This window comes from Branchiostoma floridae, chromosome 5 (genome assembly GCF_000003815.2).
Source record: "Branchiostoma floridae strain S238N-H82 chromosome 5, Bfl_VNyyK, whole genome shotgun sequence".
Taxonomy (NCBI): Eukaryota; Metazoa; Chordata; class Leptocardii; order Amphioxiformes; family Branchiostomatidae; genus Branchiostoma; species Branchiostoma floridae.
Window position 1 is genome coordinate 1,305,046 of NC_049983.1, and position 16,553 is coordinate 1,321,598.

The 16,553-nt window shown below is 43.1% G+C and overlaps 1 protein-coding gene across 1 annotated transcript; it reads left to right on the forward strand.

The window, feature by feature from the left end:
* The first annotated feature begins 11,950 nt into the window (after positions 1 to 11,950).
* On the forward strand, positions 11,951 to 16,349 carry LOC118416450 (lactadherin-like). Its single transcript, XM_035821553.1, has 5 exons — positions 11,951 to 12,016; positions 12,873 to 13,230; positions 13,658 to 13,824; positions 14,831 to 14,977; positions 15,595 to 16,349. The coding sequence occupies exons 1-5, from the start codon at positions 11,960 to 11,962 to the stop codon at positions 15,745 to 15,747; spliced, it is 882 nt and encodes a 293-aa protein (XP_035677446.1). The 5' UTR covers positions 11,951 to 11,959; the 3' UTR covers positions 15,748 to 16,349.
* The last annotated feature ends 204 nt before the right edge of the window (positions 16,350 to 16,553 follow it).

Sequence of the window (16,553 nt, forward strand, 5' to 3'; positions counted from 1 at the left end):
AATAGGGGTCAAGGATTCGATGAGTCACGTCATTAATCTATCTCACTTAGTCTGTGATACGTGATACGCGTACTTGTGTAACTGATTTGGCAATTTCTTCGGCGGATGTTTCTCGTAAGATATATCGAAAACACTGACAAAAACGGCAAGTCGCGCGGGGCCCTGCCAGTCCTATCACCGAGTCCGTCTAGCCCACCCCCGGTCTACAAGTGTCTGGCCGTGTCTGGGCGCGTCACCGAGACTATGTCTGGTGCGTCACCGAGACACTGTCTGGCGCGCCACCGAGACCATGTCTGATGCGTCACCGAGGCCGTGTCTGGTACTCACCGAAGCCGTACCTGGCGCGTTTTAATCATCCACGACGCGCAGCGCTTCAGAGGTCAATTTAGGTCACGGGCCTGTTTACATTGAAGGCGCAAGAATATCTGGAAATGAGAGTCGGGCCGAAACACAATTTGTACCTACAAAAACACCATTTCCTACGCTTTGCAGCCATGATTGCGTTTAATGTCATTTCGCAGTAAATGATTAGAAATGTCAACTCAAACATAGACCCTCGGAAGTCTTTCGTCACTTTTTTGTCGCGCACTACCGGTCTCACTAAATGCCGAAAACAACCGAAAACAACTTGAAATATTACCATGGAAGAACTGGGGTGAGCACCGTTAATCGCACTTTTTTTCGAGTTGAATCCTCCCCCGAAACCTGGTCAGAATGAGCCCATGTTTAAACAAGAGAAAAAAGATGATACTAACAACTATCGTGGAATTTCTATTTCGAGTTGTCTCGAAAAACTATTTACCTCATTTGAACAAGGGTATGTTTTCTCTCCAGAAAAAAAATCCTGATGCACCCAGTTAAACTGACAACTCGTCTCCTGTTTCGTGGACCTATCCTATGCATTCTATGGACTTTGGCATAAGGGCCTTCTATTTAAAATCCTACATAACGGTATTTCTGGCACGTCGATGACACTTCTGGTAGAGTTTTTAATACGATATTTCTTAAAAAGCTTATGGATAAAGTTGATCGTGGCATGTGTCAGGAATGTGAAAGGAATACAGGAGATTTTGTTGGTCCCCTGTTAAATACATCAAAAGTATCCAGACTATGTTAGGCAGATGACTTTGTCCTATCATCAACAAGCCAAAATGGCAGTAAACCAGGAAGGTAGTAAATGGTAAGACAGTTTAGTTCATCATTTGGTAATGTTGTTTATCAAGTAATACCTCGTGAACATGGCGAACACAGGCTGTTTAAAGACTTACTCTGCAAGATGTGCTGTACATACAGACATAGATACATGCAAAGATAGATACATGCATACATTCATATAACCATACATACATACATATCGAGGGTAAAACATACTGACAAGACGTGCTTCGGGAAAGAACAAGTATGCAGTCCACACACAGTGGTTTCAAGTGGCCCTTTACAAACTGGCCGTGTGGGGAGTGAAAATCTCTGGCGATAGGAACTATAGAATGTACCAAGTGCAGGTTTTCGATATATGATCTTCCCCTTTAGAAAACTGAAAAATAGGACAGATAAATAAAATCCATCCGTCATGTTTACAATCGCAGACAAGTCAAGGCACAACCGTTCTAACTTAAATCCCATTAGGTATATTATGTCAATTTCTGCCCTAGTAGAGCCAATTAAAATACATTTGAAGCCATTAACTCGTGGAACCAATTCAAAAAGACTACCAAACTCACGTATCGTTGTTGTTCCAAGCTATCTTGATGTAAATTTTCTGTCCAAGTCACCAGGCGTATTCCAGTCGAAGTGTTATCCATACACGTCAGCTATATTCCATACATAGCTTGTCGTCATGCAGAGCACATGGTAAATCCCTATATGGCAAAGGAGGTAACTTATCCAAAGTGAATTCTACACAAGTTGCAAACAACATCAGTTTGAAGGAACATGGCGACAAACGACCTGCTATAAAACCTTGAGTTGAAAAACCGGTTGTACACAAGGTCGCATATCGTGTATGTAGTACTACAGTAATGCCGTCTAGTGACCGTATGCATCACTACATGTACCACCAATGCCGCATGAACATTGTCTACGGACAAGGGACTCCTGACGGACTTGTTAACATGGGATCTTTTCATACCTGTTTAATTTATGAGTATAAACCTTTCAGACAGATATTTCCAGACATATGCTATTTCACCATATCTGTCGGACAACTCTAAAATATGTAAATGATCAATCTGTGAAGTTATAACCCGTGTGTGATAATGTCGCTTTTGTTGTGAGAAGGTTCGCTTAATCATTATGAGAATCAACCAAGGGTGACGAGAAGAAGGTTTTATTTGTAGTGCGCAGAGCTCGTTTCGTCAATTTGTCCGTGGAGCTTGAGGGCTGCACGAGTAACTTCCCTGGAGGAGCTCCACAGAGGTCCTCCATAGGGGCTGCTCGTGCAGCCCCTTCTCTGTAGGTCCCGTGTTTGAGGAGATTCACACTTCGACCACGTTAAAGAACCCACCACACTTAGAGAAAAGAGTAGGGGTCCTTCCCGGTGTGAGTAGATCTAAACCTCGGTCCTTTGGCCGCATCACAGGCCCACCTGTTGTAAGCTCCTTGCAATTCAGCCCCTGGCTGCGAACAGTGTAAAAATGATTAGGGAAAATTCTGGTGAACTGATACTCTGATTTACTTTGCAATTCGTGACCACAAACAGACAACTAAGAACAGTTTCGTTCCTTTACATAGACCGATACCGCGTGTTTTGTAGTGGTACCAGCGAGATTTCCAATAGAAGCCGCATTTTCAGTGGCCATTTTAATGCCATTTAGAAAATTATGGTGATTTGATACTTTTGAATAGAGACTCTTTTCAGCTCAATGTCGATGTTTTCATTGTCTTTTATCACATATATTTCGGTCAATATGTCAGCATGCGATGTAACCTGATTATTCTATGCAGATCCCCGAAGTATGCCATAATGGCTTATGCAATTATGCCATTACATTTTTAATGGGGTGAATGGGAAATGGCTTAGGTTTTCATAATTTTATGCAGATCAACGAAGTATGCGATATGCCGTAATGCAATTAGTTGGATTCCACTGTATTAACAATTGACCACTGTGACACTGTATGTGTTGCACTACATCTAAAAGCTAATGCTACAATTGCTTTAAGTTCCCTCCCCCTTCCGACGTCAATAAACAATATATTTTAGTGCCATAGGGCTAAAAAAGCAAGACGTCAATTCGTTGCACTCTACCTCCCTTCGGTAGTTATTCGAGTAGTACGTTTATTAATAATGAAAACAGAAATTATGTTTTGTGACCGAACTAAATGATATAAACAATAGGACATGAGAAAAATGGAACTTTGAATACATTAGACAGTTTTTATCTATTTTTCTGTAATAGGGCCATGTTGATTTGATTATATGGATATTATCCGAGGCTGCATCAATTTTCATCCGTTGCAAAAAAAAGTTTATGACCATGCTGTAAATCATATAAATACTTCAAAACGAAAATTAAAAACAAAACATATAACGGAAAATGGCTACAGTCATTGAATGCCAAAGTAAATTCCAAAGTCAGAGAAGAAGAACAAAAATAAAGAATCTATTGTTCGATATACCTTACTCTGTAGTCTGTATTGTCGATTGTTCTTCCTGACTACTTAGAATTCACAATGAAGGCAACTTTTTTTGGTGGCCAAACTTTTTTTATTCGCACGCTCGTATCAGTTTTGTTGTTCACAGGGGATGCCATCCATATAATCAAATCAACATGGCCCAATCTTCAATTAGTCCTCGGGGATTCTACGTAACAATCCAGGTCTATTTTCGTCTTAGTTTGTACCAATTAGAAAGATCGCATATTAGATTTATTAGCAAGACAATAGCTAGAATGGTGGCTCTTTGCAACGTTATCTATCGGGTCTGCGGAAATAGCTTTTTGTTTGGAATGTACACAACTGTTATACAACTGTTTCGTCGTGACAACGGCAGAACACTTTGTATCAAGTCGCTTATGGTATCGTCCCGTTCCGAGTGGTGTAAGTTTTCCTCGTTTTCTTCGATCACGTTTTCGAGCTTGTCCAAAGACGAGGTTGTAAATTTTGTCGACCGGATGCTCGCCCTTCTTGTGGCAGTTGAACCCGGCGCCAAAAACTTACCGTGGTTCGTGGTGGAAAGAGACGGTAGGGAGCTTCTCCGGACCCGAGAGAAAGAACTGGAGCTGGCCGGTAACTGTTTGGTGTTGGGCCACGTTTGTTTTACAGCCTTCAAAGCAGGAAAGCCGACTTTTAACAAGTCACTTGACAGATCCATGGACGCTACGCTCGATCTACGCTGGATCTTAGCCGAAGTCTTCTTGTTCTTCTGTTCGTTCTCTTCTGCATTTTCTTGAGTGTCGTCTGCGAGTACTCTGAGAGCCGCATCAGCTTTTAGTCTCGCTGTCTGGAAAACCTGGTCCTGTTTTTCAACGGAAGATTCGTCCACGTTCAAGAGGGATGCGAGAACTTTCGCGTCCATCCTGGGGCGGCGGACTAGTCTGGGTTTGACCGGTCCCTTGCTGCTTTCTTCGTCGGTAGATTTTGAGGAACGTTTGTGATCGCGATTCTTTTTAGCTTTCGATGGGAACTTGTGAGGTGAAGCGATCTTTGTTGGTTTTACATCACTGTTCCCTTCACATATCACAGGAATATGGTACAATGTCCGTTGTATGAAGGGATGCTCCGGTAAAGAGGTTGCTCGACTCTTGAACGGTTTAGTGTCAGGGTCGAGTTTTAGACCTCCTTGCTTTTGGGTAATGCCTTGCGAGTATTGACACACGTCTGGGTATACATTACCTCCCGGCCAAGTCGAAGACAAAAATTGCATTTTCGCTACACCTGCATTTTTCTCCTTTCCGTTCAATTTCTTTGGCGACGACGTCCGGGTGTGTCCTCCTTGTAATGGTGTCGTCTGTTGCACCCGTTTTCTCGAATTCTTCTTGTTGTTTATGTCCAGAATGCGTTTGTCTATGTTCTCAAGACGAGGCAGCAGTCGACTCTGTTCCAGTCTGAAATGTTTAGATAAATATTTAAGAGTAACGTTAAGAGTAGCCACAAACTTTCGAATAAAAAGATTTTAAAAGAGTTTAGAAAAGATTTACTTTCCTTTATTCTTTATTACAAGCACTAACTATATTAATGGCCAATACTAATTAAAAATGGACAATATGATACATAGAACAACATAGAGACATCAAATCATGGCACTCTCTATACACAGGCGTCTCCAGAGCTTTTTATGTTGTGGTAGAAAGATCCCGAATAAATACAGACTAAATAATGGAATACGAAGAGTGGACAAGTCGATATACGAAAGATAGGACTGTTTACACCATCTGAGATCAAAATTAGTGTACGATTAATTGAATACAAACATTTCGCTGGCACTGCAGGATTGATAAATTCAGTATTAGGCGAAAACAATTGTTGTAGGCAATGCAATATTTGAATGGGGCTCTCGATCGAAATGTCTCGTCTGACTGAAATTCTTTTTTTTTATTTTGGTTTTGGACAGACGAGGACAATGTGGCCCTACACTCAAGTTAGTAACTTATTCTAACAGTGCCACATACACAGTACAGACAGAAGGTAAAGGTAGTCTTTCCTTTTACCGAAGACCGAAGTCAGGTACCCATTTATACACCTGGGTGAAGTGAGCAAGGTCGTGTAAAGTGCCTTTCCCAAGGGTACAACGTCAGGGGCACGGCGGGTATCGAACTCAGATTCCAAGCCGAACGCTCTACCAGCTACGCCACACACGACGCCACAAACTAAAATTCTACATTCATTGGAGTATTTATTCTTGTCGACGACTCCTTACCTGTCGGAGTTCCAGGCGACTCGTCTTTCATTCTCCAGCAGGTGCATTTCCAAGACGTGCTGTTGTTTCTCTCCTGGCATCTTTTGACGGTAGGTCTTCATCTCTCTGTCTTCCTCGAGCAGCACGCGGACGTATCAATAACTGCGCAAGGAGGTCCTAACCTCCTTGGTCTTCTTATGGTCTTCTCCGTGATGCTTTCTTACGAAATATATTACGAAATATATTACGAAAGATATTACGAAAGCACCTCCCTTCAAGGAAAAAAAATCAAGGCGGACCAGCCCCAATCTAGACCACATTTCATATGTTGTGTAACTTTCTAGACTGGGACGAAATAATTTGCTGTTTATCTTATCCTATCTTATCTTTCCTACTTTGCATTTCAAACGGGATTTCTCAAGAGTACCACACTGGATGTGTATTTAAAAAAAAAACCTGTTACGTACTGTGGTCGAATACGGTCAGAATTTTTGCACTCCTAGCATGTTATGACGGTAATTCTTCATCTCACTGTCTTCCATGAGCACTACTGCGTGCGTATCTTACATTTCCGCGAACCTGTTCTTCATTTTTATGGTGTCATCTGTGATGTTTTCTTACGAAATATTTTATACACTTCGCCCTCGTCCAGACCGTATACCAAATGTTAGGTAACATTCTAGACTGCGACGAAATAATTTGCTGTTTATCTTATCTTATCTTTCCTACTTTGCATTTCAAACGGGATTTCTCAAGAGTACCACACTGGATGTGTATTTAAAAAAAAACTGTTACGTACTGTGGTCGAATACGGTCAGAATTTTCGCACTCCTAGCATCTTATGACGGTAATTCTTCATCTCCTTGTGTTCCATGAGCACTTCTGCGTGCGTATCCACGTCGTCTGAAAACCTGTTCCTCATTTTTATGGCATTATCTGTGATGCTTTCTTACGAAATGTTTTACACAATCCGCCCTTGTCCAGACAATGTTCCAAATGCTAGGTAGCTTTCTAGACTGCGACAATATAATTTGCAGTTTATCTTATCTTAATTATCTTTCTTACTTTGCATTTCAAACGGAATTTCCCAGGAGTTTCACGGGATGTGTATTTTTAAAACTCTTATCGTACAATCTGTGGTCGAGTACGCCCAGAATCTATGCACGTGTGCAAGTTTTTAGATTATATACAAGGTTTTCTTGTGGCCGTAGGACTGTAGGGTTCGAGTCTCTCACACCGCAAAGGACCATAACTTTTTTCGAAAATTGTTGGATTTCTTTTTCACGTGCTTGAGGTGTGGTTCTCCTCAAACAAGAGTCTTCGTTAAAGTGTTAGGTAAATTTCTGGACTGCGACGAAATAATTTGCAATATATCTTATCCTATCATTTCTGCTTTGCATTTCAAACGGGATTTCTAAAGAGTATCACACTGGATGTGTATTTCAAAAACTATTACGTGCTGTGGTCGAGTACTAGCATCTTTTAAAGGTAATTCTTCATCCCATTGTCTTCCATGAGCAGTATTGCGTGCGTATCTACGTTTTCCGCGAACCTGTTCTTCATTTTTATGGTGTTTTTCGTGATGTTTTCTTACGAAATATTTTATACAATCCACCCTCGTCTAGACAGTATACCAAACTTTCGAGATTGCGATGAAATAATTTGCAGTCTAACTTATCTTATATTTTCTACTTTGCATTTCAAACGGATTTTCCCAAGAGTATCACACTGGATGTGTATTTTTAAAAACGGTTACGTATAATCTGTGGTCGAGTACGGTCAGAATCTATGCAAGTGTACAGCTTTTAGCTTGTATATAAGGTTTTGTTGCGGTCATAGGACTGTAGGGTTCGAATCACTCTCACCGAAAAGGACCATAACGTTTTTCGACACGGGACCTCCATTTAACGCAGCCCATGTCTACACCACATTCAAAATGATAGGTAACTTTCTTGATTGGCACGAAATAATTTGCAGTCTATCTTATCTTATCTTTTCTACTTTGCATTTCAAACGGATTTTCCCAAGAGTATCACACGAGATGTGTATTTTTAAAACTGTTACGTATAATCTGTGGTCGAGTACGGTCAGAATTTTGCACGCTTTTAGCTTATATATAAGGCTTTGTTATGGACATAGGACTGAAGGTTTTGAGCCCCTCACACTGCAAAGGGCAATAACTTTATAAGTGTGGTGTTTCTTTTAATGTTCTCGAGGTGTGGCTCTCCTAAAACACGGGACCTCTATTTAACACAGCCCTTGTCTTGATCACATTCAAATTGTTAGGTAACTTTCTTGACTCAGGCACGGAATAGTTTTCAGTTTATCTTATCTCATCTTTCCTACTTTGCATTTCAAACGTGATTTCCCAAGAGTATCACAAGGGGTGTGTATTTAAAAAAAAACTGTTACGTATAATCTGTGGTCAAATACGTTTGGAATTTCGGCACGTGTGCAAGTATTTATCTGCACGTGTTGTTACATATAAGGCTATGTTGATATCATTAATATATGGATGGTATCTTATAGCAATGATTAAAAAATGATGCGAGCGAGCATGCTGATAAAAAGAACAAACCTTTGCCCAGAATTGCCTTTATTATGAAATCTAAGTGATCTGGAAGGTTGAACAAATGACTAAACAGAGTATGGTATGCTGAACAATAGACTCTTCATTTTTGTTATCTTGTGTCCTCTTCTTTTACATTAAAATTCTGGGTTTGAATCCGTTGGCCGTAGAAAAGACACTTGACACGGCTTTCCTCACTTCACTCAGGTGTAAATGAGTACCTAGCTTTGCTTAAGCCTGGAGACACTAGGAGACGACGTTAAATAGAGGTACCATATAAAATATTATGTTCTGATTTCTTGATACATTAATACTGTGTATTGACATATAGTTTGACATGGCCCTGGAACGTATGGGAATTCATACTAGTATGCGACATATATCAAACAAGATGTCTACACGTCGTCGAGTATTTCTAATCACAATGCTTTGCGTTTTTTGGCTGTAACCATACGAAACCCGACTAATGCGCTTTTTGTAAACTTTGCTAGGCGGCGCTTTTGATACATGAAAATTAGAGTCACCAACAGCTTGTCCTGACCTACGAGATAACCTGCTAGGTTATCTAAAAAAAACAACCTTTTGTCACCACGGCCTTTTCTGACCTATGACCTGCTGGGTCATCTCACACACACACAAAAAAAAACCTTTGTCACCACGGCCTACCCTGACCTATGAACTGCTACTAAATTGTCAATGGTAGCCCTGAATGATTTTGCATCTTTCATCACTCTAAAACAGGTCTGGTAAAAAACACCATCTCACCTTGTCCCTATTTAGGTGCCCTTGAAACAAGGAGTATCTGCGTTTTGTTTGGCTTATTATTAAAGTTTGCCCATGCATCAACAGACGCGTAGGGTGGCGCCCATCCCCACTTCGAAGCCCTTGGGCCACACATTTGCAAGCCACTACAGCAGGGGGCTGGTCCGCTGGTAGTGATGTGTGTTTAACTTCCATACTCTTCCTCATTAGTGCTGATTACTAAGCAGAGAAAGCAGCATGTACCATTTTTAGAGTCTTTGGTATGACAAGGCCGGGGATCGAACTCACGACCTACCGCATGCAAGGCGAACACTCTACCCACTAGGCCATTGCACCGGCATCAGCTTATTATGAGGCACAAAAATATAATTACATATTAAACTTCAGTCCTGTAATCTTAAACGTCAAATTCATCCCTGGCTTTAAACGATCACAGCTTTGGTCACAAATACTGTGACGCTTCGATGGCAAAACCACTTCTCTCCTTGCTATTGAAATTTTGAGGTTGGAAGAGACTAATAAAAAAAAATAAAAATAAAAAAAAAAATATGGAAATATAACAAGATTGACAACAAGTATGTCTGGCATTGACTTCTTTTAATTATACAACGAATTTCTCTCCTCAAGTTCACCTCAAATGTAAAATGATGATTTCATCAATGGATACAAACAGTGGACGTTCAACAAGGCGTGACAAATATTTTACAAAGTTCGTAGTTAAGATATTTTCAGAAAAAATAAGATTGCACCATAACACATTTTTTTCTTTCCCTATCAGAACAGATATCCCTTAATTGGTTGCTTATTACGTCACGCTGACGTGTTTTGAAAGAACCTGCTATAGAGCGACCTTGGTGCTGATTAACGGTCTTGTTTGACCTTGATAACCAGATTAGTTCTGAGATTGAATCTTTTATTTGGGTTTTTGTTCAAATTTAATCAGATTACCATGCAAGAAAAGACCGAGAGAAGCTGTTATATTTGGAGGGGAAGTGGTGATTTCAACCTTGCAACAATCCATGTAAGACGAGGACAGTGGTACCCTTGAAGGAAAACTCGAATAAGACTAAGAGCATTTCCTTACTGATATTTGTTTAGAAGGGCTGATCTGATAATATGAATAACATGCTATGGAAACCCCAAAACTGATGGGAGCGTGCAAATAATAATAAAAAAAATCTTGATAAATGACGATATGAATGAAGACTAAACTTTGCGTGACCAACGCTGAAATTTGGACCGATCTAACCCGTCCACTACTACGTCCAGGACGTGACATTATGAAAATATGGCTGCAGCATAAGACTTAGAATCTCAAGGACACTCCATGTCGCAGGACAAAGCAAAATTCTACATCTAGAGCTGGATGTCTTTGCAAGACGAGTGCGATGGAAGCTATAAAGGAAGTTGTGTACATTCGAGCTCACCGCCCGACTTTGTACAGAGACGAGGGGCGACACAGATTATCTGGCACTTACGACCTGTTGCTGCAGTCACGTGTTTTTATTCGTGATGAAGATTTTTGTGTCGTAAATGTGCAATTGTTGCGCTGTAGACATTTTAACTGGTGTCACTAAGTACTAAAACAACCGAAAACTAACTAAAACAACTCGAAACAACCATTAACAATCGAAAATAACTAAATGACAGCAGGTAAACAGGGTAATTCTTTTCTTTCTGTAGGTCGAACATTCCTTGCCCCCCATCAGGTAAAAATGGACCATTCCTTTATCCTGTCGTGACAAAAGAATCATCAGCACAGCAGACAACAAAAATGGGGTCATTCAAGGTCAATATCCACATGTCTCGGAATAGCCTAACGTTACTTCTCCTGCCTTTTTGAGGAATAAACTCTCCTTTTGTTTGCCGATGACCAACGCAGTAGCAAATCCAATCATCTGTACTGTACATAAGCCCCACCCTGAGTCCGCACCAGTCTCACACCGAGCCTACTGCACCACGGCCGGGCCAGGATGTTGCGGTTCCCGCGGTTCCCTGCAGTGGTGCTGGTCCTGCTGCTGTCCACCAGGCAGTGGCCGGACCCGCAGGCTGCTGTCCAGGCTGCTGACCAGGCTGTGCCTGACGGGCCATACCCACAGTCTGACCATGCTATGAACCAGTCTGCGCCCTACATCAGTTCGGAGAACCCCAAGCTTCAGGAAATGGCCGGTAAGCCGCCTTTACTCCGAAGCGTAACCATGTCTGAAACTGCAACCACTGAACACCTCACGTTGCTTTTTATTTTGTTGTTGTTGTTGTTGTCTCTACCAAACTAACCAGGCTGGTATAGGAAGAATAATTTGCCAGTGGGGTTTTGCTACAAGAGGGTTTGAAAGGGGAATGTTATCCTTAATGTGGGCTGACTCTCCTAGCCAATTATTCACAATATTGCCGAATTCTACCATATGTATCTCACAGAAAGGCCTTGTGGATGCTAGTTGTTTTTGTTGACGCCTTGTTAAGTTACATCTACGCTACCTAGACAGGTAGTAACTTGGAACCGGTGCAATGGCCGAGCGGGTACAGTGTTCGCCTTGCATTCGGTAGATCGTGAGAGGTCGTCAAAGTCTTTAAAAATGGTACATGCTGCTTTCTCTGTTTAGCACTCACATTTCGTTTAACGTCAGCCCCCTTCTATAGCGGCTTGCTCAAATGTGTGGCCCAAGGGCTACAGAAATGGAGATGGGCGCCACCCCCTTAACTTTACTGGGTACTACACTGTTATATGACAAAGTTGACCTATTTCAGATTCAAAGAAAACGTTCTATGTTCACAACAGGCATGATAGAGGCGATGCATACCGAATTCAAGACTATGCGAAGTTCAGTCAGTCACCTGGCGGAGTTGAAGGTAAGTTCGCTCACCTTTTTTTTGCCGTTGAACAGACGGGGACAATGTGGCACTGCACTCAAGTTAGTAACTTATATTAACAGTGCCACATACACGGTACAGACAGAAGGTAAAGGTGGTATTTTACCTCCACGACGAAAATCAGGTTACATATTGGTGAAGTGAGGAAGGTCGTGTTAAGTGCCTTTCCCAAGGGACAACGTCAAGAATCGAACTCGGGACCTCGAGGATCCGAGCAGTTCACCAGTCACGCCACGTCACGTTTTGTATCTGAACAAATCAAGTGCGTGAGACCTATATCATGGGAAACACACCACTCCTACTTCCTCTGTCAAATGTAGCGAAAATTGATCATCGGACGACGAGTCTGCGAGCTCCAAAAGACATTTTCGACAGCAAGACGTGCTTTCGAATATCTTGCGATTTTTATAGATCACAGGAGATTTTCAGAGCTCGTGCTATAGTCGAAACATGTTCTTAACAAAAGGACAGGTCGCCAGTGATCTCTGAGTTCGTTACCGAGTCGCCAGTAGATCGTCCGTACCTCGGCTAGGTATCGGTCGACAGTCGGACGTCAATCCAACGATTGAAGACCTATTTTACCTCCACAAACCTGACGATGCTCGCTAAAACTGAGACGGCCCCGCAAGAGTATCGCACAAAACTCTGGCGACCTTCCTCCAAATCTCGCTCGACTTGTGCAAAGTCAGTGAAGTCGGGCGTGTTTCCTACGAGCATCCTGCTTTTATTACCAAAAAATGAATATGAATGGATGTAATGATCGTGAATTATCACTGGTTTTTTTTTTTTTTTAAATCATGAACGTTTAAAAACCTACTCCTGTCATGTTCTGTAGGCCTTTGAAAAGCGGATTGCTGCCATGGAGGCCCGTCAGGACGCTGCCATGGAAAATTTGTCCTCCCGTCTAAACGACACGGCCGCTGCCATGGAAGTTCTCCAGGGCGCTGCCGTGCAAAATTTGTCCTTCCGTCTTGACCAGACCGCCGCTGCCATGGAAGTTCGCCAGGACGCCGCCGCGGAAAATTTGTCCTCCCGTCTGAACCACACGGCCGCCCGACAAGCTGCCATCGAGGCCCGCCAGGACGCCGTCATGGCAAATTTCTCCTCCAGTCTAAACGAGACGGCCGCTGTCATGGAGACCTGCCTGGCCGCCATTGAAAATTTGTCCTCCCGCCTAAACGACACCGTCACCGGTAAGATTTACTCTCCAGGCTGATGTTCGGCTTCGACTAGTGTTTGACACGTTTTAGGCGTTTTCTCCGGGCTTTCTATTTTGCCCCCTTTGTAACATCACGCTACACATCCACAAAGGGGCCCGTCCGGGCAGTATTTGTGAACGAAAAGTAAGATATAAAAGACCAAAAGTAAACAACAACAACAAATCGGACAAAAAAAAACAAAACAGCATGCATATGCCTTGTGCATATTTTTTTGGCATAAACGTGTAGTTTTGCCGCAAGCAGCCCGGCTGGGCCCCGGTAGGAAATGTGACGTAGGCCTAACGGGACAAAATAGGAACCCCGACAAGAATGCATTCCGGATAGCGGCTTCACGGCATTTTCCGTCCTTCGGAATTCTATACCAGTACGTTGATATTGTATTTTTTATTCCGTTCCCCAGATTTCTGCCGGACTAGGCGCATGGGCATGTCAACCGGCGATATTCCGGACAGCAGCTTCACCGCATCGTCCTACTACGATCACCGGTTCGTGCCTGCAAACGCCAGGTTTGGTATCATTAGGAGCTGGATACCGAGAACAGTGACTGCGGAAGTGGAGTGGCTAAAGGTAGGGCCCTCCTGTTGATCTGTCTCTTTTAAGTCTGTACGTGCTTATAAACTCAAACAGAGGGGCAGTTTTGATGAGTATGCTGTACCCCGTGTGAAAGACTTCGCCCCAGCACAGCTATGAAGCCACATCCCGGTGGAATGCCGAATACCGCAGGGTACCCCTGGGTGTTCCCCATGGGTAGGTCAGGGCGTCTTTTTGTTACCGCGTCCGGGTTCATTTTAATAAGTCCGACTTAAATGGTGCCCGACAGGCAGAAAAAAAAGGAGCCACAAGGCGTCTCAAGAGGACACGAAGGGGCGACGCCCCAAAGTGCCTAAAACAGCCCGTGAAGTGGTCATTGGACATAAGCCTTACAAACCAGTATAACTACAGGTAGACTTGGGCTAAGAGAGTCGGGTATATGGCGTCATCACTCATATTTATGACGCAGGTTGTTACTGATATAACTACATATAGACCTGGGCCAGGAGACTCTCATGTATGGCGTCATCTCCCATTTTTATGACGTAAGCTGCACCTGTGTAACTACAGATAGACCTGGGCCAGGAGACTCTCGTGTACGGCGTCATCACCCATTTTTATGACGTAAGCTGTACCTGTGTAACTACAGATAGACTTGGGCCAGGAGACTCTCGTGTACGGCGTCATCACCCATTTTTATGACGTAAGCTGCACCTGTGTAACTACAGATAGACCTGGGCCAGGAGACTCTCGTGTACGGCGTCATCACCCATTTTTATGACGTAAGCTGCACCTGTGTAACTACAGATAGACTTGGGCTAGGAGTCTCTGGTTTACGGCATCATCACCCATTTTATGACGTAAGCTGTACCTGTGTAACTACAGATAGACCTGGGCCAGGAGACTCTCGTGTACGGCGTCATCACCCATTTTATGACGTAAGCTGTAACTGTGTAACTACAGGTGGACCTGGGCCAGGAGACTCTCGTGTACGGCATCATCACCCATTTTTATGACGTAGGTTGTACCTGTGTAATTACAGATAGACCTGGGCCAGGAGACTCTGGTGTACGGCGTCATCACCCAGGGCCGCCCGGACTACAGCCAGTGGACGCAGAGCTACAGACTCTCATTCAGCATGGACGGGGAGACCTGGACCACGTACGCCGACACAGACGGCTCCGACAAGGTAACATTTACAGGTCCTGATGTGAAAGCGCGTAGCAAATAACCCACCATATGGGTTATATGGACGACACGTGGATTAGACGGCCGTCACCTGGGTTAGACGGACGCTGCATGCATGCATGGGTTAGACCAACGAAACATGGGTTAGACGGACGAGACATGGGCTAGACGGACGTCACGTGGGTTAGACGGACGCCACATGCATATGGGTTAGACAGACGAAACATGGGTTAGACGGACGCTACATGGGTTAGACGGACGCTTCATGGGTTAGACGGACGCTTCATGGGTTAGACAGACGCTGCATGGGTTAGATGGACGAGACATGGGCTAGACGGACGTCACGTTGGTTAGACGGACGCTACATGCATATGGCTTAGCCGGACGAGACATGGGTTAGCCGGACGAGACATGGGTTAGATCGACTCCAGATGGGTTAGGCTGTAATAATATTGTAAGACGGGTCCACATATGGGATAGACGAACGCCACATAATGCACATTCAAATCCGAACACAAGGGCTTCTTTTAAATTTCGTACCTATGCATCGCTATTCCTCATCTCAATACCCCTTTTCACGGTTTGAAATGATCCCAGCTCCTCTCCCTGTGACTGTAGGTGTTCCAAGGGAACTATGACCGGAGCTCACCGGTGTACAACTTCCTGGACTCTCCTCTCACCACGCGGCATGTCCAGTTCCATCCCCGAACCTACACTTCGCGCCCAGCCGTGAGGATGGAGGTCCTGGGATGTCCCACGGAGCTACTGTGAGCATTGTCGGCCATGGTGGATTAGTGAAACGATATAAAGTATTTTGTGATTATCATTTCTTTACACATAAGTTTGGTACTTCTCCGAAAAAAGGCATATAGTTTGGGAACACAATAATAAGTTTTAGCAAATTCCTGCCCAGAAGAAAATTGCAAGTACTTACATGTATTCTAAACACGACAAGAAATGAATATGGAGAACAGTGAAGATTTACAGCATGAACGTTTGTCTTAGTAGCATTGATAAATGACAGTCTAAGCTTTACATGACCAACACTTACCGGCAATCGGGACATACCCGAATGACAGAACGTGTCTTCATTCATGATGACGATTAGCGTTTGCGTGATGATTGTGTATTTATTATGCTGTCAAGCTTTGGCGGAAAGTAAGCTGCCGGTGAATAAGCTTTATTCTTATCAGTTTTGTCTTAACACGTGGTTCAGTTTGTTTACAAGTTTTTACTTTTGAAATCTGCTCCATAATGGCGCACCTTATTTCAGTCCTGTGCGCTATACAGACACTCTAAGTTAGGACGAACAATGGGTGCTGTGTTGCTGTACAATAGGGGATGGATTTTAACAAAATAAAATAATGTTTATGTTTGCAATAAAAATTGAGTCGATTTTTTGCAGTTTCATGTCACCTTGCAACTTCTGGTGTGCAATATCTACAGGACAGATCTGTGTTACGGCTGCCCATAGGAAAGATTGTTATAATACACTGAATGAAGGCTGAAAAAAAGTACTAACCCATATTTCAATTCTTCTCCACCAGAAAGTTACTTGGGTCTAGTTAAACTGGGGG

Excerpts from the sequence above, each read along its gene's own strand:
- LOC118416450 (XM_035821553.1), top strand. The coding sequence starts at position 11,960 with ATGCATACCGAATTCAAGACTATGCGAAGTTCAGTCAGTCACCTGGCG. Across the intron at positions 12,017-12,872 it reads GTCACCTGGCGGAGTTGAAG|GCCTTTGAAAAGCGGATTGC; the intron begins GTAAGTTCGCTC and ends CATGTTCTGTAG. Across the intron at positions 13,825-14,830 it reads CGGAAGTGGAGTGGCTAAAG|ATAGACCTGGGCCAGGAGAC; the intron begins GTAGGGCCCTCC and ends GTGTAATTACAG.